Genomic DNA, 23877 nt, shown 5'->3' with positions numbered 1-23877 from the left:
GGGCAGCTTTCCACAGTGAAAAGACCAAAGGCAAGCGAGCGAGCTGTCAAAAATACCTGAGATGATGTAGGACAGACAAGTGTTGGCAGTGTGCACACACACACAGACACAAAGCACAGAGGAGGAGCGACAGGAGGGCAGATGGCCTGAGGAGTAATGATAGGTGACTGTTCTTCCATCGAGAATAAATCAAGGAACGCTGACCACTGCTGCTGAAAATCCAGGCCTGCTATTTGACGTGACATACAAACAAAACATATATGAGATGGACAGAGAGATATAAAGGAAAGCTGGTATTTTTCAGGGTGTTTGTCTGCACATATGGACAATGAGAAACAAGCCTGCTATAATGAAGTATTACTATCTTACTGAATGTTACTAAATTGTAAGTGTGTTACAGGATAAAATTCTGGGGTAAAAGTCAGTAATTGTTATATTTATATCACTACCCAGAAGTCTAAAATTCTCTCTTTTTTTTTCCTTCCACCCTAAACTTTTCTGTTTAGACAGATCCAATTCCTGTCTTCAGTAACTTTCAACCAACAGTTATTTTCTTAAATTATTACAGATTATCTGAGTAGTTATGTTTTATTGTAAACCCAGATCTGTACAGCCTCCATCTTTCTTCTTTAAAAAGAAGCCGAGCTGAAAGGAAACTCAGTTGATTATGGAAAACAAAGTCTTCTTTAACTCAGTTTGACGTCAATCAAAAAATCTGCATGCATTCATTCAACCTTTACTTAGGAGCAGTCCACGCTCTTTTGTGCAGGCTTCCTTTGTACAGAACTTATTTATGGAAGAGAACTGTAAATAAAAGATAAGGAAAATGGCAAAAATACGAAAAGGACATCAAACCAGCAAAAAATGAAACAATGTGGGCTGAAGGTCTGGTTAACCTTAAAGATAAAAAGCCCACTCAAATCTAAACACAGGTACAGTTATAGTCACATGTGGACTCAGTTAGAACCAGCCACAGATATTAAGTGATTCAGTTTCAGAAAGTGCTTCAGTTTATTTCATCTGACTGGAGAAAAATATTTACTGTCATGGTTTTTTGGCCAAGCTTTGTTTGGAAGCCGGGACCCTCCAAGACAAGACACTCCTGATATCCAGTAAAAGTTTTATTCCTTCACTTTGATATTTTCCACCACGAGGGGGCAGACCATCAGCCTGGTCCTTCCTGATAAAATCTAACTTTTTAAAATGTTCTGTATGTTTCTGTATCTTCCCTGATACATATGCACCCAAAGATCCTTACTATGATGAGCTTCTGATATTAATCACCTTTCTCATCTCATGCAGTTTCCTTTTCATCTCATTCTCTTGTTCTCTTGTATCACGACGTCTTGGAGATTAACTGTCCTTTCTAAACCTGTGATCACATTATTCATTTAGCCTCCTAGGAAAAATGAGCCTTATTTTAATGTACAACTTCTCCTCTGCTTTGTATTTTTTTGATCTGATTTTTTTATTCTGCTTTTTTACTGGTGAAGAGTATTATTTGGAAAAATGCAGATACTTTTTGTATGTAGTTCTGAGGTTCCCTCCCAGATCCCATCTACCTCCTCCCTCCTCTGCCTCTTCCTCCCTCTCTCTCTTTACATTTCGCTGCTCTTTGCTCAGCCGGCAGCAGCAGTCTATCCTCATCACTCCTCGTCTTCGTATCTCCTTGCTTTTAATGTTTCTTACCAAAGGAAACGGTGGAAAACTCATTGCTTCTCAGGCTGGATTCACTTGTTTTCACCAATGGATGGAGTTTATTTCCCAGCGAGCACAGTGACTTCTTAAAAAGTGAGTGAACCTTTACTGAAAAGTTCTTCTCCTGCAGGTATGTAAGAGATAAAAACTGAGCAAACAGTAAGAAAATAATGAACAAAAAAGTTCAGATGTGAAACCAAAGATAGAAAATTATGCAGATATCAAGACATGGCTGACAATGAAGTAACGCATCAGTTTAGACTTTAACTACAATGCACAGTTTAAATTGATGTAAGACTAAATTCATGGGGAAAAGCAGACATAGTGTTTGTAAGTAGATGCCAGGCTTTTCACAAAATAGATACAAAAAATCTGATCTTATCAACTTAAACTTGTTGGATTTATTAGAGTAAAGTAAGTGGAAACTCGGTCCAAACCCCTAATCTGACTATAAATAAAACCTTTATTTGACAGGTAGCAGTGTTTGTGAGACACCTACAGACACAGAACTGTCACTTTTATTAGACATGAGACAAAAAATAGATTTTTGTTTTAGGAAGTTAATGATTGTACTTAGTGTCGATGTACAGTTTTTAAGTTTGAAATAGTTAAATGTTTCATTTAATCAGTGTTTTTAGATTTGATGCTGGAAATTTTAATCTGTGATGTTCAATATTTCAATTATAACTAAGGTTTAATATTGTGAAGAAAATGGACAATGCTCTGTTAAATAAAAATCACAGATAATTGTATTTGATATAGTGAATATTAGGTTTAATATATGACATAAAATAATAATAATAGTTTAGGGTAATCTGGAGATTATAACACAGCTATTCATATTTTTAACTGAGCGTTACACAAACAACCTAATATTCATTGCTGCAGGTGTTGTACATTTCTAGGCACTGAAGGTTTCCTATATCAAATAAACAAATATATTTCAGAGGTATACAGCAACTAGGGCCTATTATTAAATAAGTTTCCCAGCAGCTCCTTGGACATGGTAAAATGCTAAAAAATAAAAAGAGGTTTGGTGGATTTTAGTCCCAACTAATTTTGGTTTAAAGTTTTTCCTTGTTTACGCCAAACTCCATTCAGAATTCCTTAAAATGAGAAGGGCCTTCGTTAAACGGGCATACCTGAAGCCTCATCTACAGTTTATTTCACAGACGTGCCATGGTTAAACACAGCTGCAGCTGATAAAAATTACTAATGAGCAGAGCTACGTTTGATTTGCTGTGCTATCGAGCATTAACAATAGGAGACTTTTGTCAGCGCCGTTTTTGTCTGTGCTCATTGGCATACTGTCAGTCACAGCGGCTCATTGGGCGCACCTGAATCAAATGGAGCCATTATTAGCTTAATTTTATTAGCTGCAGCTGTGTTTGCCCTGCTGGGAGAGACACTGCTTTTAGGCTGCTAATGCCCAGAGCTGCTGCTGCTGCTGTTGCTGCTGTTGCTGCTGCTGCTGCTGCTGTTGCTGCTGCTGCTGCTGCTGCTGCTGCTGCTGCTGCTGCTGACAGCCAGCTGACAGCCAGCACAGTGCAGGGAATCTGCTGCAGAAGGTGAGACTTCACTAAAATAAAGCAGGTAAACACTTGTTTGTTTATTTAGCAGAATGGTCAGAGGAATTAGACAGTAGATAAACATCTATTCATGTGTAGGTAATGATGCCAAACACTGTACAAACACTTGGATGAGATTAGTTCTGTATGTATGCTAGAACAACTAAATGAAAGTTAGAAACTATCTGCCTGTGTGAATTAAGCAATTTAATGATAAAGATAATATAATTTAAATGTATGGGAATGTTATGTGATGGCCTAATATGCTATTGGACTATAATAGGAGAATATGCCCTTTATGTGTACTAATATACTTAAGTCTACTCAGGTAATACCACAAAATGACAGTCCAGGTATAATGAATATATATGTATATATATATATATATATATATATATATATATATATATATATATATATATATATATATATATATATATATTGTTTCATATGTTGGTAGGAAAGCATGGTGTTTTCCTATTTACTGTTGTTTCACACCAGATGGACGTTGTCTATAATGTCTTTGTATGTGAAAACAACTTAACATAACCTGAATAGACTAAACCTGAAATTGTGAGCTGTGATCATTTTATTTGACCAGAAAATAAAGAAATGATTGTATGTGTGAACCAGCTTTTGTTACCATAATGTGTAATATAGAACCAGCATAATTCCTGAAATACAGATGATCTTGATGAGACACACACTGGTTATCTGGAAGTACATGGCGATCTCCAGAGTCTAGGATTGCGGAATTAGTTTCTGCTATTACGTGTTGTACAGTACTGGATTACTAAGCATCTGTAGTGCGTTGTCAGTACATCTCTAGCCCTTTTCCCCGATCAGCTCCTAATTGAAGTAGTTTAGTACAAGTGTGGGTGTTCAGATCTCGCTGTGAGGCTGGTGGAGCAGCTTTAACACTCTGTGAACAGGAATGTCAACAAAACACAGACGGTGGTGTCAGCCATGTTTTTAGAGATGGATCAAGATTTAGGCTGCAGATTCCATTTTCTCTGTTTACGTGTTTGTGCAATGGCCCTGAACCCACTCAAGGACCTCTTAAACTGACTGAAAATCCCCTGGAAAACTTCTGTAGAGCTCCTGGAAACCTCCCAGGGTCCTTTGAACCCTGTTGTCACACCTTAATATGTCATAACATCCCAAGATTTTTTTTTTACTGAACTGTAAAATTCACTGTGTCTGGGATTCTCTGGAAACCTCTCAAGGATCCCATGAACTCTCCCAAAGGCACAAACTCCACCCTGATATTCCTTAAAGAATTTACATTTAATTTAATTACAGCGAACACCTGTAAAACCCTAAAAGAGCCTTGGAGCACTCTTGAAGACACTGGGAACCCCCTTATGAGACACCCCCAAGTAGGACCCTGCCAAAATGAATGTGCTGTTCTGCAGCCAGTGAAGGTTTTCTGTGTGTTTCTGTGTGATTTGTCAGGGGGAGGCTACTGAGAGTGACTGTACATTTGGAGTCCATGTGTGCCGGTTAAGTGAACAGGAGTCTGTGCTGGGAGTGTGTGGTCTCTTGGCTGCACAACCTCTGAGTGTGTTGCTTGAAGTGGTGTAAAGTGTGTGTGAGTGAAAGACACACTCGATAAACTGAGGCCCAAGTGTAGCAAGATCTTACTCCTTTTTACACCGTTATGCTGCCATATTATAAATGTATTGTCAGAACCTTAACCATATTATTTATTGAATCATTTATTTATTTTTTATAAAAACACTAATGCCAAACATTTGCAGATAGCAGCCTCCAGCATATTCAGCTTTTCAAGTATGATAGTAATCACTGAAAAAATGCCTGGGAAAATACTTATGAGCTGCTCAAGGCACTCGATAATAAGTTGTTGACCACTGTCTGTATATGCACAAACTACTCTGTCTTTCTTTCAAACACCACAACCATCTATGTTTTTCCCCTCACATTTTATGTCTCCTCATTAATGACTTAAATATTGCTCTGAGGAGAAAATATGAAGGAGGGAAGGAGGCTCATTATAGTCCATTGCCCCAAATATTCCAAAAACGTGTTTATTAAAAGCAGACCAAGCACAAATTGAAGGAGAGACAGAGCTTTTTCGGGTTAGAAAGTTGGCATGCAATCCGGTGATGTGTGCTGATCAGCAGCTTATGATTGGGTACAATGGGACCCTTCGGAAATCTGTGTCATCCTAAAGTGAATATGAAAATCAATATAATTCGCTGGCATTGTGTCCTGTGTTGGTGTGTGTTGATTTGACAAAATGACTGAGGGAAATAAAGCACTTAGTTATTTTCCTCCCTGGACTGAAATCTGGCCCCGCCAGAGGAAATAGATTCTTCAGGAAAGAGTTTCAGAGGTTTGTGGTTTTGTTGGACTGGAGAATGTTCAGTAATTGTTAAATCTGCTTTAAAATAATACATTTATGATGAAGCAGTGGGATCAACATGATGGTCTTATGGTAATAAAGCATCTTTTCATGTAAATAGTGCAGAACAACCTCCTGCGGGCTCCTGAAGGGAAGTTTTGCCTCTATGTTTGTCAGATACTTGAGATGTGAAATCATGGGTGGAGCTGAGGTGGGACAAACAGCAGCAGCCACCACATCTGTCACTGATCAGATGATGTGACATCTGGGTACATATGTAAAACTGGATCATCACCAGGCTTCTACCTCAGTTTAACCTTCTCGGGACCAGAACTGGTTTTTGTGGAGCCTTGTATTGTTGGTGTGAAGAATCTTTGTTGCAGACCTGGAACCTGCATCTTGTGGGACTGTGTTGGTTTTGCCTGGAGTTTTTGTCACATGTTTTGAAATAAAAAACTGTTACACAACTTGAAGGCTTTTGTGTAAGCTGAACCTTGTATAGCGTTTATTATTCCAGTGTTTGTCCTCATCTCTGAGTGAACTGGACATGTCTTCTCACACACCTACGAGTTTTTACAGGGGCAGTTTGGACACAACAGGACAATTTAATGACTACATTTCCACATTTAATGGAAGAAGTTATGAAGTTTGTTCGATGTTCCTTTACTGTTTGCTGCTTTTAACCTGTAGCATTCACAGTATGTGAAGCCTGCAGTGCAGATTTTAATATTACTCTACATAAAGTAATACCAGCCCTATTCAGGAAAGAGACAGACGGCAAGTGATTATGCTTCATTCTGTGATTTATTCATTTACGTATTCTTGTTTGTGTTGGACTTGCATTTTTAACAGCAGCTATTAATTTTACATATGTGTTTTATTATAATCACGTGACACTTTTGGGTTCAGATTCGTGTGTCGCTGCTGGCTTTACAGTCATACCACTGAAAACCACACAGTGTGAGGGAAAACACAAAGCAGAGAGCAGACGGTGTTCTCAAACAGTGCACTTTATTTAGCCAGGCATGATGATGCACATTTTCACTGTACTGTTAATGTACATTTTTGTAAAACAAATGATTAGTGAACATATATGCTGCAGCATACCACATATATGTCTATGTCAATTATGGAATTAGTGATTTTATTAAAACTTGATTATTAAATCTTGATTTTAAGATGCAGCAGTGATGTCCATATCACCATTATCACACAGTCACCAGTACTTTATGAAGAAGTATTTGATGGTAAACTCTGCTACTTTAATTGATATGAATGCTGATCTTGTTAGCATATGTGAAAACATAATGGTGTGTGTATATGTAGTGTGCAGCTGATTTTCAGTGAGAACAATCCATATGAAAACATAACTATTTGTAAATTCTTAGTTCCTCATAGTACACCATTTTAATGTGACAAAACTTTTTTTATTTACCTACAATAGACAGAGTGCATTGTCACAGTGTCTCATGCTGGCTGCACACACCTTCCACGTCTGTCATTATAATGTGTCATGTACTTTTCTGTGACTAAACAAAGTATAATAAGCTTGTCTGTATTTAGTCTGTGAGAGAACGCCACTTGTCGACCTGTGATTTGTCCCAGATGACTGAGCCTCTGTCTGTTGTGGTCGTCCCTGCCTCCCTTGTATGTAAATAACAGAAATGTGTTAGCTGTATTGGTTGGGGAGGGAACGAACAAAGCTATGATTGTTGATGGAGCAGTCTGTAATGGCTTTATAATGTCAACACTGGCAGTATAAAAGATGATATACTTGTTACACAGTGATAAACTGTACGAAGGTCATTTCAGCTTGTTTTTTCTTTTTAGTTCAGAGTTTTCCAGTGGGAGAGAGGTACCTCTGTAGTAGCTGCACACTCATCGCTTTTGCTGCTCTGTAACTTAAACCATCAAAGAAGTAAAATACATGTGATCATCTGTTTTCAGTGAGATACAGGGCTCTCATGTATTTAATCTTATAGTTCACAGTGGTTTGATTGGATTTCTTAGAAAGCATTAAGCATGACCCTGTCTTTTACCTCGCAGCTTCACACACAGTGCTGGGTGCTCCTCCTGAAGTTTTTGGGGGGATGGAGCAGCATGGAGGTGCAGGAGGGGGAGCAGAAAGCCCCAGCCTCCAGGACAGCTCCAGCTCAGAGGAGAGACGGGAGAGAGGGGAGAGCCCTGCCTCCAGTGGGCCCCTGCGAAGCAAGCTGAGCCATGTGGAGTCCAACGGCAGCCCAGTAAACCCACGACCCCGACACAACAGCACACCGCTGAGACCGTTAGGAGGTGGGACACTAAGACACACGTGTAAGCTGAGATAGAGCAACACACACTCCTTTAAATACAAGAGTTCAGCTTTTTTTAAAGTCTAACTAGACTGAAGCTGCTGACAGCCACTATTTGTCCATATTAATCAAGACAGACATGCAATTGTAGTGGGTCCAGCTCTGTGTTTTCCTTGTGGACTGGACACAAACCACACTGGAGTGTCTCTCAGCACTTTATTGCAAAACACCAGCATCATTTCTCAACAACTTCAAAGAAACAAAGCACTGACTTGGTCAAAACAAATAAAAAATAAAACATTTCTTTACAATGACTTAGAATAACTGAGCATCATGTACAACAAAAGCATCTATTGCAAAACAGAGCAGAGAATACATGCACCTTATTAGTAGTAAAGTCAGCAAAAGGGCACATACAGCCTGTGATTTAAACAAGCGTTATTAAAGCACAAATCATTATGTAGTATACAAGGACACAAATGAAAAGTAAAGCATTGTCCTGTACGGTTTAAAATAGGGTCTACCCTTAATCGCTGTTTCCTACAGGCATTATAAATAATACAGTATGACCCTCTGTTCATAATGTAGCACAACAACACCACATCACACACGTCCAGCAATCTACCACAGACTCAGACAGACATTAGGTTCTGCCAGGTCTCCCAAAGAACCAGTGTGATTCTATGTGGGCTTCCCATACACATTCATGCAGGTGCCTGTACCTGGGGTTAAATGAGTGAAAGGAACCTAATAATGCTTTAAAGTCTGGATTGAGTTAGATGTTGGAAAGGTTTCTCATATGTCTGTTCATTCTGACTCAATACCTTTATCTTTTCCTGTTTTGCTCCTTTCACACTGAGGCCTCTGTGGGCTTTCAATCTGTTCTTCATTTCTTTCTGCCCTTTCTGCTCCAAAAGACTTTATCATGTTTTTACAAAAGGTGAAGAATACTAGGCCACTAACTTTATCTAAATTAGAAGGAACATTGTAAATTAAAAAGACAAATGTTGGAGAGGTTGAACCTCCCTCTCCTTCTCTTGAATGAATGTTACATCATATGACTTAGGCTTTTCACCCTGTCTACCAGTGTAGCCATTCAGATATACTTTTGCACTGCTTGTTTTATTTGTGTCACACAGTATATAGATGCTGAAGTGTTAGTTTTAGGGACATGACGATAACAACTGTTTCTACACAAAACACACTTTCTGCACTGGTGCTACAGAGCAGCACGTACACTCTAAAGCACCTAACACAGGGAACGCTCATGCACAGATGCCCATTATTCTCTCATGCAGTTGAAAACATCATCGTGCATCATCACACAAACACTGTAACAGAATACACACACATACACAGATTTTCTGCCGTTTCCTCGCTCCACCCTTCCACTCAGTGGTTGGGTTATTGGCCGATAGCGTGCCTGATGCTGCTGCGGTTTGGCTCAGGCAGACCTGTCACTGTCTCGTCAGGAGAAGGATTGATAGCTTGTTAATTAGCAGTTCCTGTGGGACACAGCAGTGGACTGGATGAGTGTAAATGGTTCCAGGCTTGGAGGAGTCTAGACCAACACATTAGCTTCAGCAGAGGAGTAAGGCATCGTTCCTGATGCTAGATGATACAGCTTCATATCAAGCAGGGCTTTAACAGCGGTTCTGGAAACATATCTTATTCCTTGTGGGTTTTAATATGTGGTGCAAATCACAAATAGGTTGTACAATCTTACAGAGACTTCCATTCACACTGGCAGCTGACATGTTCACCCAGAGATTTTTACTGAGACCACCAAGTGGCCACTGTATACTGAGGCCACATCGACACACTGCTTCATTGAAGAGACTGAAAAATTGTTGCTGTCCAGCTCTGTTTTTTAACTTTAACACAGCTCTAATTACCAGTGCTGAAATATGGATGACAAAAAAGATGCTTAAAAGCCCTGAAACTTGAAAACAGTATAAAGACTCAACAAACTAGTTCAGTTGCTCATTAGATTTAGGTTACTAGCTGCAGTACACTTAACCCTTTTCCCCTCCCCATAAATCTGTGTCTTGTCTCCCAGGTTTGATGATCCCAGTCTACTGTGTGGTCGAGCATGCAGACACGGGTGTGGCTGGCGACGGTGAGGGGTGTGGTGACTGTCACGCCGAGTTTGTGTTGGTGCGTAAGGATGTCCTCTTCACGCAGCTGGTAGAGACGGCACTGGTCGCCCTTGGATACTCGCACAGTTCAGCTGTACAGGCACGTGGTAAGTATGTGTACAGGTGCATGTCAGCACGTGTCTTCATGTATATGTGGTGTTTAGAGACAGAATGATTCATGGTGGATTCATTGAAATAAATAACAATATGAACATTGCACTTCTTAGACATACATTTACACATTAGAATGAATTTGTTTTTTTTTTATAAGCAACATCAGTCAAAGGTTTATCACACACATTCATCTGCTTTTCTGATCTGAGATTTGAAACAGATGGTCCCAACAGTTCACTTAGTTTTTCTCTGTCACATCTATGTAAGTTCCCCACCCCCCTGTGACCAAGGGGCTGATCTGAGACAAACATTACTCATTAATTCATGTGATGCTGCTAAGAAAGGGGTAGTCACGCTAGCAAAAGAATGAACTGTAGTAATACTCATTCTGATAATGAATATCAGCCCAAATTTATAAACATATTAGTCCCTTTTTTTTTTTCTTTTTTTTTTACTAATTTCCTTGGTGCTGTGTGTTCAGCCACAGTTCTTCTTCTTCTATGCTGAATCCAAAAAACTGTGACAGTGTGAACTAAGTGTCACTGAAACACACTAATTTAAATGCTCTACAGTCTTGTCTTGCTGACAAGGTTAAGAATCATTGCTCAGTTGAAGAGAAGTGTGATTTGAGGCCTGTTTTCTTGATTGACGCCAGGGTGGTTTCAACTTCATGCTCAGCTCCACCCAGGCGCTCTCCACTTGCAGAATTAGAATTTTTTGACACTGAGATGAATGTGAGCAGTGAACCTTAAACCAATATCTGGTGATGTCAGCTAAATTGAACAAAAATTAAAACCAATAAGGAATATCAGCCTCTGTCTCTCAGTCTCCTCAGGGAAATGCAGGTATCTAAGATTTTCCATTGTTACATGTTAATGGGAAGCATCTTATGTTTCAGTCTTTCTTACCACTTCGGCAGTTGATGAGTAATTAATGATTTCCAGCAGCAGCTAAATAACATACAGTAACTGGTTTCCAGATGGGTGGGGTATGCCACATAGGGACACAGAGTACCACAAGGTCTACATGATCACAGGAAAGGTATTTACCAAGAAGGTATTTAAGATAAAGTCTGCCTGCTTTCTCTAACACTTATCTGCTGATTCAGTCCACCCACCTGACAGCATGGAAGTTAAGCTGAAATCTGTATCTGTGCATCTCTGGCCAATACCAACACTCTCATCATTTTGAGATCAAAATACAAGGGCAAACACACACATACACAAAAAGAGCAGTCTGACATTCCTGGTGTGTGCTGTAAACACAGGGCACTTCAACCTAACAGGCCGACGCCCTGCGACCCCCCTCGCCTCTCCCAAATAGCTAGGTTTTGTTCTGAGAAATAAGTCTTTTCTTTTCAAATAAATAATTTTTGGCTGGAGTCATGCATTTTTCCCACAGTGTGGTCATGACCAAAATTATACAGAGTCTCTTCTATTTTCTTCTGCGATTGAATTGCATCTTGCATAACTTTGGCGAGTAGATGTATTTTTAAAGTCTTAACTGGCACACAGGTTTTTTTCTTTAACCTAACAAGAAGCTACTTCTTATTTGGAGTATACAGTTACTGCTCTCTGTGAGTTACTGAGCAAAAATCTAACTAAATTTATTATATTGTTTTTCATCCACTAACATTACTCACTTAAAATCAACTGTTTACCATTTTTAAGGCTGAAAGATCACTAGTGGGTCCAGGAAGCAGTCCTACTGTTTTTTAGATGGTTTCTGGTAATAATATTATTATAAATATTGTCTTGCAGCTTTTGAAATAGAAGTTCTGGTATTTAACTAATTTTACCCCAGGAAGAATTTAAAATGTGTTAAAACATGTCTGCAGATTTATATCAGTAACCAGCTAATGACACGTAAAAGCATTAATAATCTTTTGTAAAGTAAACGTAGCTGCGGGACACAAAATAATGCTATATATGAAAGAATAAGAAATATTTTGCCGTCAGACAGGACAGTGACCTCAGTGTTTATTCGGTGCATCAACATCAAAACGCCGCTCTCATTCACAGCCTGCTTCACTCTTTAATGTTGCACTCATTTTACATTTCTCCTCTGGTTGATCAGCTGTAGAGTACAAAGAGGACAGCCTTTGTTCTTTTACCCCTATCACCACCATCCTCGTGCAGCAAAGACACACACACACACACACACACACACACACACACATACATACATGATTGAGGTTGGCAGGCCAAGGCCAGGCGAGGTCTGTGTTTGATTTAGTAGATCCTAACGCGATTAGGCCTGTTTAGATTTGCACTTCCAGTCACGGTTGTAGGAAGGCCACGGGAATGTTCAGGATGCTCCAAGACTGGGAGAGTTTAACAGACAGCTCAAACAGCATGAGCAGGTTAGATTGATATTAATTAAAAATCAGTAAGATGGAAACAGCCTATCTTAACTTTTTAATGGACAGTGAGCACATGGTTTAGTTGTGGTTTTGTTATTGTGTGTGTGTTCTCCAGGCATAATTAAAGTGGGCCGGTGGAGGCCGATGCCCATCCACTTCCTAACAGACGCCCCAGAGGCCACGGTGGCTGACATGCTGCTGGACGTTTACCATATGGTCACACTGAGGATCCTACTGCACAGGTCAGCTGTGTGGCTTCATTACTGTTTATTCAGTTTAAATAAGGAGATTTGAGCAATACTGACATTGCTGAGGTGAAACTGCCAGTTATTTTTTTTTCTTTCATCGTCTGCTGTGTCCGCTGTAATCCATGGGAACTTAGAGGTGACTGGGTGTGAAATACACCATTTGAATGATTTTAGGTTTTTGTGGTTTTGAATCGTATTTGCTGCAGCTAAAATGATCAGTGCATCAGCCTCAGTCAATAATCAGTTAAACTGTGTGTTATAACGGAGCCTTGGTTGTGCAGCTTTGCCAGGCTGGAGGAGCTGCCGTCAGAGCAGTGGACCCACGCCACAGTGAGGACTGCCCTCAAGGAGCTGCTCAGAGAGACCAACCAGAGCACCCTGGCCAAGGAGTGTCCTCTCTCCCAGGTACCTGTCACATACAAACATTTTTACTTATATTATAGTGGACAGAATAATCAATGGATCAACAGAACTCATTATTTGACTTTTAAAAATCCATTTGTATCTGCCTATTGAATTCAATACAGGAATAAAATAAGAAAATAATTGTATCAATTAATAAGAAGAATTATTTTCTTAGGTATTTGTAAAATGTGTAAAATATTAAAATTTTAACTGATGCAACCCAAAGATATTCAGTTTTACTGTCACACAATGTATGAGCAGGAAATGCAGCAAATTTTCACATTTGATAATAATCTGAGAAGGCCTGACACTGGAAAGGTAAACAATCCATTATCAATATGCAGCAGTTGTCTGTTAATTTTCTGATGATCAGTCTGTCCAGCTCCACACGTCTTTATTCTCACGTTTCTTTATTCTGACTGTCTGATGATGGATGACCTATTTTTCTGAAGCTAAATGATCAGCTTGGTTACCCCTTTTTATGAACATGTGGTTTCATCATCAGTTCACCCCACACTTAGTGAACTGTGTAATCTGTCTCACTGTCACACACATACACACACATACACAAATATTGATACCATCCCATGGGAAAGGATGCAAACACGCACACATCAATTATCCTCCTCTCACACACCCTGCAGTCATTAGACTCGAGAGTGTGTCATTTCAACTTGTGATTTATATACAGGACTTAGTCATGATGTAATTAGTGATTAGGGGAAGTGTGTGGGTGGTGTGTGTTTGCAGCCTGAATCATGTGAGTTTTAATCCTCACTGTTTCCCATGTTGAGCTTTTACTACTCACTTACAGTTTGTGCATCTCCTATTCTGAAGAAGTGACCACATTGCATGGTGGGAAAGGAAGTGAGGCCAAAGAGTTTAATTAATGAGCACTTAGTTGGTCAGCGGCAGCAGTTTCTTCTCACCCAGTCTCAAGGCTCTGCCACTCCCAGGTCTGAAGCAGACCTCAGCTTTTTATGCACTGACAACTGGTCAAATTGTTTTAAGAGTTACAGTAAACTGTCATTATTAATGTGTCTGTCCCTGTCAGAGTATGATCTCAGCGATAGTGAACAGTTCCTACTATGCCAACATCTCCACCTCTAAATGCCAGGAGTTTGGACGCTGGTACAAGAGGTACAAACGCATCAAAGGTAACTTCTTTTTCCCAGAGCTGGTGTAGTTTCCTTAGAAATAAGAAGTCTGATCTAAATCTGCTGCACAAATGGAATCAATAATGTTTGCCCTTTTTGTTGAGCTACCTTTTTTACCTCCATTTCTACCTAAAAAGCAAGCAGGTCAGCCTGTGAATGTCTGAGTATGATAACGGATCAGAGTTTGGCAGGACAGGATATATACACACCTGTCCAGGAAAACAACAGAATGTAAACACTAATCACACAACACTTGAACGCATTAGCTGTAGGTTTTGTGCTCATAACATTTGCCACCATTTTCTTGCACATTAGGAGCTTGTAACTTCAGCTCTTATGATCTTTCTGACATAAACATTTAAAGTCCTCGATAACTGGAGCCCACAGCTGAGCACAAATCTGTCTATTAACATTCTCAGCTCTGATCTCCTATCACACAGACTGTGGTGGTGCATGTTGGATCTGGTTCTTTGTGTGCATGTAAACCCGGACTCTAACAGGTGCCGCTACACTTCAGTGGGTTTTTTTTCAGTCTATAGGTTTATGGTGTTTGGTAACTCCCCAGTTAAGTATCCTTCCCCTGCCTTGTTAAAAACTTTTACAGTTTGTGTGACCAACTCTCCTGCACTCGAACCATCAAATGTTAATCAAATGTTAAGCTGTTTATACTTTATTTGCCTCATGGTGCTTTGAAAACTCAAGAAGGTGGAGACTGTCAGAGCGCTTTTAAAACTGACACTCACTGCTAATCACAACTCAACTTAATATCACTCACCTGCCTCGCCGCCTTTGTTTTTGTGACTTGGTTGCTTAAAATTTGAACCTTTTTTAATGAAGTTTTTCCATTCTTCTGTCCACCCCCCGCATGTGTACGAGCACACGCGTCAGCCTGTATGTTTCTAATCTGCTGCATGCGACGTCTGTCAGTGGCAGCTCTCTGTAGGAAGGAACTGTCACACATGGTTCACATTTATGTCACCCTTAATACACATGACAAAACTAAATGCTCTTAACTCCTAATGGAAAACAGCAGCAGCCCCCAACACACACACACACACACACACAGCACCAAAACCAAAACCCAGGAACAAGAGCTCGTCTTACTCTTCACACACACACACAAACAAGGTAAAATTCTGAATTCCAACCAAACCTCACTCCAACTTTTATTCACTTAATAACCGAAAACGTGACTCTCCACCAAACACAGTGAAACGATAATCTGAAGCAGATTTACGTGGAGAAGAGCAGAGGGGTCCTTAAAATCCAGGAGAACAGAAAGAACTGAGTTCAGTGTAATGATAAAGAGAAACATTCTTTACTTATTTGATAATCTTATCTGGAGAACTTGGAGACAGTAATTAAAAATAGACTGTTGTGATGAGATCATCCCTTGAACCATCAGACCAACCTCTATTTCAGAGCTGTAAAAAATCGTCCTGGAAACATTTTCGAAAGCACAAGCCTCCATGTTTCTACACGTCCTTTGTGAAGCTGTAAATACCACAGTCTTATCTCATAAAGAACAGCCACGTTTCTCCTGAACGTGAAGAAAAAAATTCTTTTACACTGGTAGCTACAAAAACAACATTTACCTTGAGAGACTGATAAGAATATGTGACATTTTGCATTAAATGCAAAAGAAAGAAAACTAAAAGTGAGATGTCAGAATGCAGATATAACTATATACTCTTAGTGCTGTGTCCATCTCTCCTCAGGTGAATATGTTGAGAAGATGTGGTCAACACAGGACAAATCAGACATAAAAGGTACAGTACACTGATTGATAATGTGGATATGAATTACATATAGTTAAATGTTATAATATGTTTGAGGTTTGTGTAATGGATGAGGTTTGAGACTCAGGTCAGGTCAGTTGCAGGGAATGACTGTGAAAAATCCTCAGAAGTGTAATACTAATGTGTGTGTGTGTGTGTGTGTGTGTGTGTGTGTGTGTGTGTGTGTGTGTGTGTGTGTGTGTGTGTGTGTGTGTGTGTGTGTGTGTGTGTTGACACAGTTGAGAGGGATTTGGACCTGAGTGTCATCAGCCAGCATCCCCCTCCTCTCTTACCTTCATCGAATCACTTGGGCACCTTTGGCAGCCCTGCATCACTTCCCATCAAGAGTGGCCTCGGGGAGACTCAGTCCTCCGCCCAGCCTCACTGTCTGCCTCACCCTGCTGGCCAGCACCACCCCAGTCCTCCACTGCGTCCCCAGGCTGCCCCCCTGCTGGGCCACAGTGGGCTCCTAACTCCCCAGGTCTCCCCTCAGCTTGTTCGCCAGCAGCTCGCAATGGCCCAGCTCATCAACCAGCAGCTGGCTGTCAGTCGCCTGCTCGCTCACCAGCACCCACATGGAGTCAACCAGCAGTTCCTCAACCACCCACCCATCTCAAGGGCATGCAAGGGCTCCGGGGCCACTACTGAGCCCAGCCTTAACTGTTCAGGGGCCGAGGTCTCTTTTGACATTTACCAGCAAGTCAGGAATGAGCTGAAGAGGGCCAGCGTTTCCCAGGCGGTGTTCGCACGCGTGGCGTTCAACCGCACACAGGTACATTTAGTCCTGACACAATAAAATCTGGACATTATTATAACAAAATTCACCTGTGTTTGTGTGTGTGTTTGTGTGTGTGGCTGCAGGGTTTGCTGTCTGAGATCCTTCGTAAGGAGGAGGATCCTCGCTCTGCGTCACAGTCGCTGCTGGTCAACCTGAAGGCCATGCAGAACTTCCTCAACCTACCAGAGGGCGAGCGAGACCGCATCTACCAGGAGGAGAGAGAGAGGAGCGCCAACAGCAACCACAACCACCCCACCAACCACATCTCCAACACCAGCGCACACAGACACACACAGGTACACACACAGAACGTTACTAACACAAACTAGTTCATGACCTTCAGCTACAGTGACAAATAATGAATATTAAATTCATAGAACCATGACATTGTGCTACTTTTCTCATCATAGTTTTGTTTATGTCTAGTATTGTCACAAACTAAATAAATAAGTCATTATAGTTGAGATACACCAATTCTCTTCAATCAGACTAGTGAAATGAATAAACAGTAATACTGGGCACTTTTACAATCCGATCCAGTTTATCTTGTACGTAACCAGGAAAGCCTCATTGAGATTCAACAGCAAAGGTTTTAAGTTTGTTTCCTGTTCTGTGTAGACAAAGTGCAGCATGTCTGGTGCAGAGCTGCCACTGAAGCTGGACTCACTTGTGAACATCACATCAGTAATTTATGAAGAGATCCAGCAGGAGATGAAGCGAGCCAAGGTCTCCCAGGCTCTGTTCGCTAAGGTGGCAGCCAATAAAAGTCAGGTCAGTCCCAGGTATTTTCTGCTTAAAAATTAAAAAAAGCAATACTTTTAGCATTTAACTAGACCCTCAAATTCCCAAATATACTCTAAGGTCAATGTTTATTTTGATAATGTGTCTCAAAGTCCCTTCGGCTGTGTGATAGGCTTAAAAAATTCTCACGTCTAAATATGGATTCATACGTAAGACGGCACAAATGGATGTAAAGACATGAAAAATGTTCTGCCACTGGAAAAAACAAGAACTTTCTTCTCTTTATAGTTTTAACCAGCTTTGTCACCTTGAGAACTAAAACAAAGTCTGACATTTTTAAAACCGTTACATGCATACATTCTTGTACACAGCCCCTGGCTGAGTTGATGTTTGAAGTTGATGAGGGTATAACAGAGGTGTGTGACTGTGTGTGTGGGCGTGTGGAGGATCTGATTACCCGCTGTGGCAAACCATCATGTCTGCATCCTCAGATAAACATTGTGGGCCACTGAAGTATAGTCTGCACTGGAGAGACAAATAGGAAGACAATCATTCAGAACTAGTTCACATGCATTTGTGTTTTAGTTTAAACCTTAATGGGACCAATACTTTACTACAAACACTAACAGAAACGATAGAAAGTGCATATCAGTGTGTAAGAGCACAGAGTTTGAAATGATACAGCAATAAATGGACTAAATTATAACAGGGACGAGAGGAGAACACAGTGGTGAAGGAAGAACAGAAGGAAGGAGGAAAAGATGAGCAGGAAGATGGAGGGATGATCACATTATTACCATTAATTTCCAGGCTGAAGGCTGTGCACAAACAACAGCTGGTGGCAGATCCTGGGTCAGCCTAGCAGAGATAATCCAATCTCTACACACACACACACACACACACACACACACACTAGCAGACATTTAATGCACTCATCAGAATTTTCCTTCTGTTTGTTTCTTTCTCCTTTTAGGAAAAAATGATTTAGTTTTTTTAAAAAGTGAATATCAGGATTATTTTAGAATGTGTTGTATACAGTTTGTTAGCGAGTCAGTTCTGTGTTGAAATTAATGAGTTTGTGGATCACATCATTCAGTGCAACTAGCAGCGCTTGAGGTTGAGTGACAGCAGCACACTGAGTGACATAGGCCCAAACTTTAAAAATACAGCCACTTAAGGGAGTTTTCAGGACCAGGAGCTTTCTTCTGTCTCATAAAGGAGTTGTCTTAGTCAGACACACTGTAGGACCAAGACTGTCTTGCAGTTCATGGTAGATGTTGCTGATTTTATTCCTTGATAGGTCCAACTTTTCTTCTCTCTGTGTCCCAGGGTTGGCTGTGTGAGCTGCTCAGGTGGAAAGAGAGCCCAAGCCCTGAGAACCGCACACTGTGGGAGAACCTGTGCACCATCAGGAGGTTCCTGGCGTTGCCACAGCCCGACCGGGACCAGGTTTATGAGGAGGAGTCGAGGCAGCAGCACAGCGACAGGCTCCACACTGTCCTGCACATCCCGGATCAGCAGGTATGCCCACACAGCCTGTCTTGCAGAATATACCAGAAAGTTGTTTTTTTATGTTACACTATGATGATAAATTTAGTTATGTGCTATTAGTTTTCAAAAAATAATCTGGGAATTCATTTCTGTTTATTTTGAAGATTAACACATGGGAAAAGTCTAGGAAAACCAGCTTTTTAAAAATATACAACCAAACCACACTGTGGCCATGTGCAGGCAAGAAGCAGAAATCAGTGTTTTTATAAGTGAGAAAATGTAAAAACCAGCATGCTTGGTGATTCCTTGGTGTTCACTTGAAGTTTCCTCTGTCTCCCAACTGTCTCTCTGATCCCACCACCTGCTCCTCTCAGCAGTCCTCCTCTTTGTCTCTCTTTTGTTTGTGTCCCTTAAGTCATTGAAAATAGAAGTGGTAAATGACCAGCCCACACATTTCCTGCTAAACACTCCTACATCCCACCCTCTCCCCAAAACCAAAATGCTCTCCAGTCTGGTCTTAACCTCAATATTATTCACAGCATAGCCTGTAATTATTGAAGCAGAGAAAAAGGAATTGCCATTATCTTTATTTAGGTCCTTTAATTTTGATGGACCACAGATTTATGTTGTTGGATTCTTGTGTTTGGGTGTGCTGGGCACCCCGCCCTGCTAATAAGCTCTAGTAGTGTGTTTGTATGATGAATATGGGAGGTTAGCGTGCTAGTTGGTGGGTGATGGAAGCCGGTCAATCACACTTCCGCTTGTTCTACATTTCCCTTTATGACTCTGCATAGGGGTACAGAATGAGCCGCTGAGTGGTTCAGTTAATACTGTGGTGATGAGGACTTTGAGGTCTATTGTAATTACACAGTATGAGGCTTGTTCACTTACACTGTGACGAAAACGCTGAAGAAAACTCTGCACTTGTTGTCTCAAAGCCGTGGAATATACTAACTGTGCAGCAATGGACATGTTGATGCACTGACATGTACTGTGTGTCATTATGTCTGCATTTTATATGGTTGCACACCAGCACATGCTCTACATCAATGACAGCTTGGAGCTGGGTCTTCCTAACCCGACCCAACAATGCACCAACAAGTCAGTTAAACTGGGTAAGACCTAAAGAAATGCAACAATTAAATCCCACCAGCTTTTAATCGAGGCTTGTCTCATTACATTATTAAATTCTCAAGATACGCGTCAGAGTTGTCTTTGGTGCTTTCAACTGCATTTCATGGTCTTGATCACCATTTGGACTTTGCATGGAGATGGTTCACCTGCTGACACTTGAACTAAGTAAAGTACATTGACCATTGATATTATATGGATGAAGAAAGTAACGTACCAGATGAATGTGAAGCGATTTAACTAAAAGCTCTAGAAGAAGCTGGTAAGTTGCCTTTTTTGTGAAGGTGAAGAATGAAGCTTTTCCTAATAATGAGCTTTTAAAACACTGTAACATCTTTATTCATATACATGTATATGTTTTTCTTTGGTTTTCTTAACAGGCCCTCCACAGACAGCCCCTGCCTCCTCTGACATCCCCATCTCCACTTCATGAAGGCCCAGTACCGGTGTTGCACGGCTCAGAAGATGGGTCTGAGCGTGGAATGAGTCCTGGCTTCGGAGGTGGAGGCCCAAAGAAAGCCCGTTCGCGGACTCGGATATCCCTGGAGGCCCTGGGAATTCTCCAGAGCTTCATTGGTGATGTGGGCCTCTACCCCGACCAGGAGGCCATCCACACCCTGTCAGCCCAGCTGGACCTGCCCAAACACACCATCGTTAAGTTCTTCCAGAACCAACGCTATAATGTCAAGCACCACAGCCAAGCCAGAGAGCCCATTGCTGGGGAGGACGATGGGGAGAGCTTGAGTCCCAGTGAAGAAGGGATCGACACAACAGTGAGCCGAGGGGATGAGGTGCTCTCTGCATCCGAGGAGTCGAGTGAGGATGGGAGACAATCAGTGGAGTTGTTCCAAACAGAGGGAGGCAATGGGGGAGAGGAAAAAGAGGTGGAAATGGAGGTAGACAAGGAGGAAGGGGATGATGGGAAAGCCTCAGGGCCAGCAACTTCCTCTCTGTCCCCTTACAGCAGTGTGGACAGCCCCCACTCTGCAGAGCAACAGAGATAACAGCAAAGAAATGGAAGACACCATGAAACTGTGAAGACCACACACAGATACCCTGTGAACACACACATTTTCATTACAACCACTGTTGTCATCCTCACCTTCAGAGCTAATCATCAGAGCTCATTAATGTCATAAACTGTGGAAAAATAATATATGAAAAGTTTGACCACCACCACTATTTTGGTTCAGTGCTGCCTGGAGACAGTGATTTCTGGTACCAATGAAAGGGAAGCAAAAACAAATTTCGTCCTAATTTTTTTTTTTTTTTTTTTTATTTTTCAAATAGCATTAGATCACAACACCCTGTTGAAACACAAATGCCTGATTTATCCTTTTTATGAAGCAATTCACTTACTCTAGGTTTTAAATGTGACTCTAAAAAGAATGTAGGTCATAGTCCTGCTCCCGCAGCACAATCCACTTCTTTGCTGTCGAATTTAGTCTAAATACACAACTTCTTCATTGTCATCATCTGAATGCAATATTGCAAAATGGAAGCTGTGTACTCAGATCTTACAGGATTTTACCTTACACACAAATACTGATTATACACATGGGGAGGGGAGTGATTTCAGCTGCAGGAATGGTTTGAGAAGGTTGAATAATTCATTTTCATCCTGAAAGTCTTCAGTCATCTTTTATGACTACAGGGTTTATTAATTTATGTTTCTGTTTATTAAGTTTAGAATTTGGGTGTTTGATACTCCAAAAATTTCTTTGACAGGTTTCACTGTAGGTGGCAGTGCACAGAAGGTAACTTGGTTTGTGTGTAAACTAATTTAGAAAAACGTTATTTGGCAAATCAGGCAGACATACAGAATAATAACACAACATTTCTCTGAACTCAAGCCAATTTTCAATTTCTATAAAACTTATTGTCCCAGTTTCCTTCCCATGATGCTTTAAGACGTCTCTGCATCAACTGAGATATACTGTATGTGACATTGAAATATTTACTGACAATAAATCAGTTCCACACTACCCCCACATTAATATTTATTACTAACTTTGTCTTTGCTAAAATCAAAGTATTATTGTAATTTCAGTTTTCCTATGATTTTCTTTGATATGACTACCAATGTCTTTGTAAATGTGATGATGAGCAAGTCTGGATAAAACTGAAGGTCAATGTTAAAACAGGTTTATTCTTTATTTAGTAAAACAGGCTGAACCATTTTCTAGTGTTTTTTTATGTAAATGTTAATAATCCACCTGCAAAAGTGAATTTGTCAACTTGTGGGATGAAACCACTGGCACTTCACCCTGTTAATGTAATTTGTGCCATAGAGGAGCAGGGTATGGAAACAAATTATTTGCCTTTACATTTTGACAGTCGTCCCTGTTCTGGATGGCACGCACAAGGTTTGATTTGTTCCACTTTGATGTTTAACCATTGTTCTTTGATTCTGTTGTGGGCAAGACATGGACATCTGATAAAACATTTCCAAAATATTCTCTGTGTGGAGAGTTTGGCCTCTTTGCCTTTGGACAGTCCCTGAAAGCCGGTCCTTTGTGCAGTGGCACTGTGATGAAGGTAGTGGCAGACAACACGAAGTGTTCCATAAGTAGTGATCAGTCGTTTTCTAGAGTCTACGAGGCCAGTGCTTTTTTACAAACATGCTCTTCTGTTACCTAAACCAAGGACCCCGTGTAAATCAGAAAAGCTGCAAAATACTTTGTTTTTATAGGTTATTGGGTGTAAATTAATGGACAAAATGGAAATTTGATCCATCATTAGCTTGTTGAAGAGGGCAACAAAATAGTTGTTACACATTCCACTCCCTCTTTCCTCGCCCTGACATACCTAAAGTCAAACCACAGACACTATAAAAAGAACAGCTGTCAAAAGCAAATACACCAGAGCACAATCCTTACCAACCCAACCACAGACATATGAATGTAAAAACACCAAGTGCACAATGCAGTTATATGGGTGGGGGCATTTCTCTTTAATACAACAAGTGCTGCTGCCTCCTGTTGAAGTGTGTTGTCACCATCACATGTAACTCTAATTTAAACCTGCATGAAAACATCTGACTAGAACAATTCATTGTGATTGATTCTAGTTCCCAACAGATGCCCAGTGAAGTATGACTGATTGCATGATGAATCTGTGATGAAACTATGTTATTTCCAGTATAAAGTATATGATGGGACTTGATGGTGGAGAGATGTGTACTTCACTCTTCGCTCTGGGAATCATTAGAAACGGATTAATTTACGAGTCATGCTAACTCTGTGCAGCTTCATGTCGTCCTCACTCGCCAGGGAACCTGATAACAATTTAAAACTACTTAACATCTGCCATGTGTGAAGAGCAAGTGCGCCTCTTCTTGTTCCTATCTCCATCTGTCAACCTCCCCTCTGTTAAATGTTTAGCTTTAAGTGAACCCTTGCTGATTTCTTTGTATAAAAACTAGCTATGGGTGAGGAGCTTCTCTCAAGGTCCAGCATGATGGTGTGCTGGTTTTTATATTAGGTCTTTGTTGAAAAGTTGTGTGTGTGAAATGCCTGTGGTAGTGGGCTTAACAAACCAGCTGAAAACTGTAAGTAATTGCTCCCAGTGGTCCTGTTTTCACAGACTTGGTGATATTTTCTGCCTGAGTTC

At 40.7% G+C, this 23877-nt stretch overlaps 1 protein-coding gene across 2 annotated transcripts; it reads left to right on the top strand.

The window, feature by feature from the left end:
• The first annotated feature begins 1636 nt into the window (after positions 1-1636).
• Positions 1637-22392, top strand: LOC113127573 (DNA-binding protein SATB2-like). Of its 2 annotated transcripts, none has more exons than XM_026302271.1 (12): positions 1637-1791; positions 7678-7923; positions 9982-10167; positions 12652-12778; positions 13066-13189; positions 14244-14346; positions 16065-16115; positions 16364-16896; positions 16986-17198; positions 17521-17673; positions 18973-19164; positions 20646-22392. In XM_026302271.1, the coding sequence occupies exons 2-12, from the start codon at positions 7722-7724 to the stop codon at positions 21267-21269; spliced, it is 2508 nt and encodes an 835-aa protein (XP_026158056.1). In that variant the 5' UTR covers positions 1637-1791; positions 7678-7721; the 3' UTR covers positions 21270-22392. The 2 variants fall into 2 exon arrangements, with proteins under 2 accessions (XP_026158056.1, XP_026158055.1); XM_026302270.1 differs by having other exon boundaries at positions 7678-7944.
• Positions 22393-23877: the final 1485 nt, after the last annotated feature.

Source organism: Mastacembelus armatus, chromosome 2 (assembly GCF_900324485.2).
Source record: "Mastacembelus armatus chromosome 2, fMasArm1.2, whole genome shotgun sequence".
NCBI classification, from domain to species: Eukaryota; Metazoa; Chordata; class Actinopteri; order Synbranchiformes; family Mastacembelidae; genus Mastacembelus; species Mastacembelus armatus.
The sequence above is the reverse complement of the archived record's forward strand: the minus strand, read 5'-3'. Positions and strand labels throughout refer to the sequence as shown.

What these genes read in the sequence shown, in the direction of transcription:
- LOC113127573 (XM_026302270.1), top strand. Translation starts at nt 7,722, where the DNA reads ATGGAGCAGCATGGAGGTGCAGGAGGGGGAGCAGAAAGCCCCAGCCTC. An exon ending in GCGCACACAGACACACACAG is followed by an intron (nt 17,199 to 17,520) that starts GTACACACACAG and finishes TGTTCTGTGTAG; the next exon opens with ACAAAGTGCAGCATGTCTGG. An exon ending in TGGCAGCCAATAAAAGTCAG is followed by an intron (nt 17,674 to 18,972) that starts GTCAGTCCCAGG and finishes TCTGTGTCCCAG; the next exon opens with GGTTGGCTGTGTGAGCTGCT.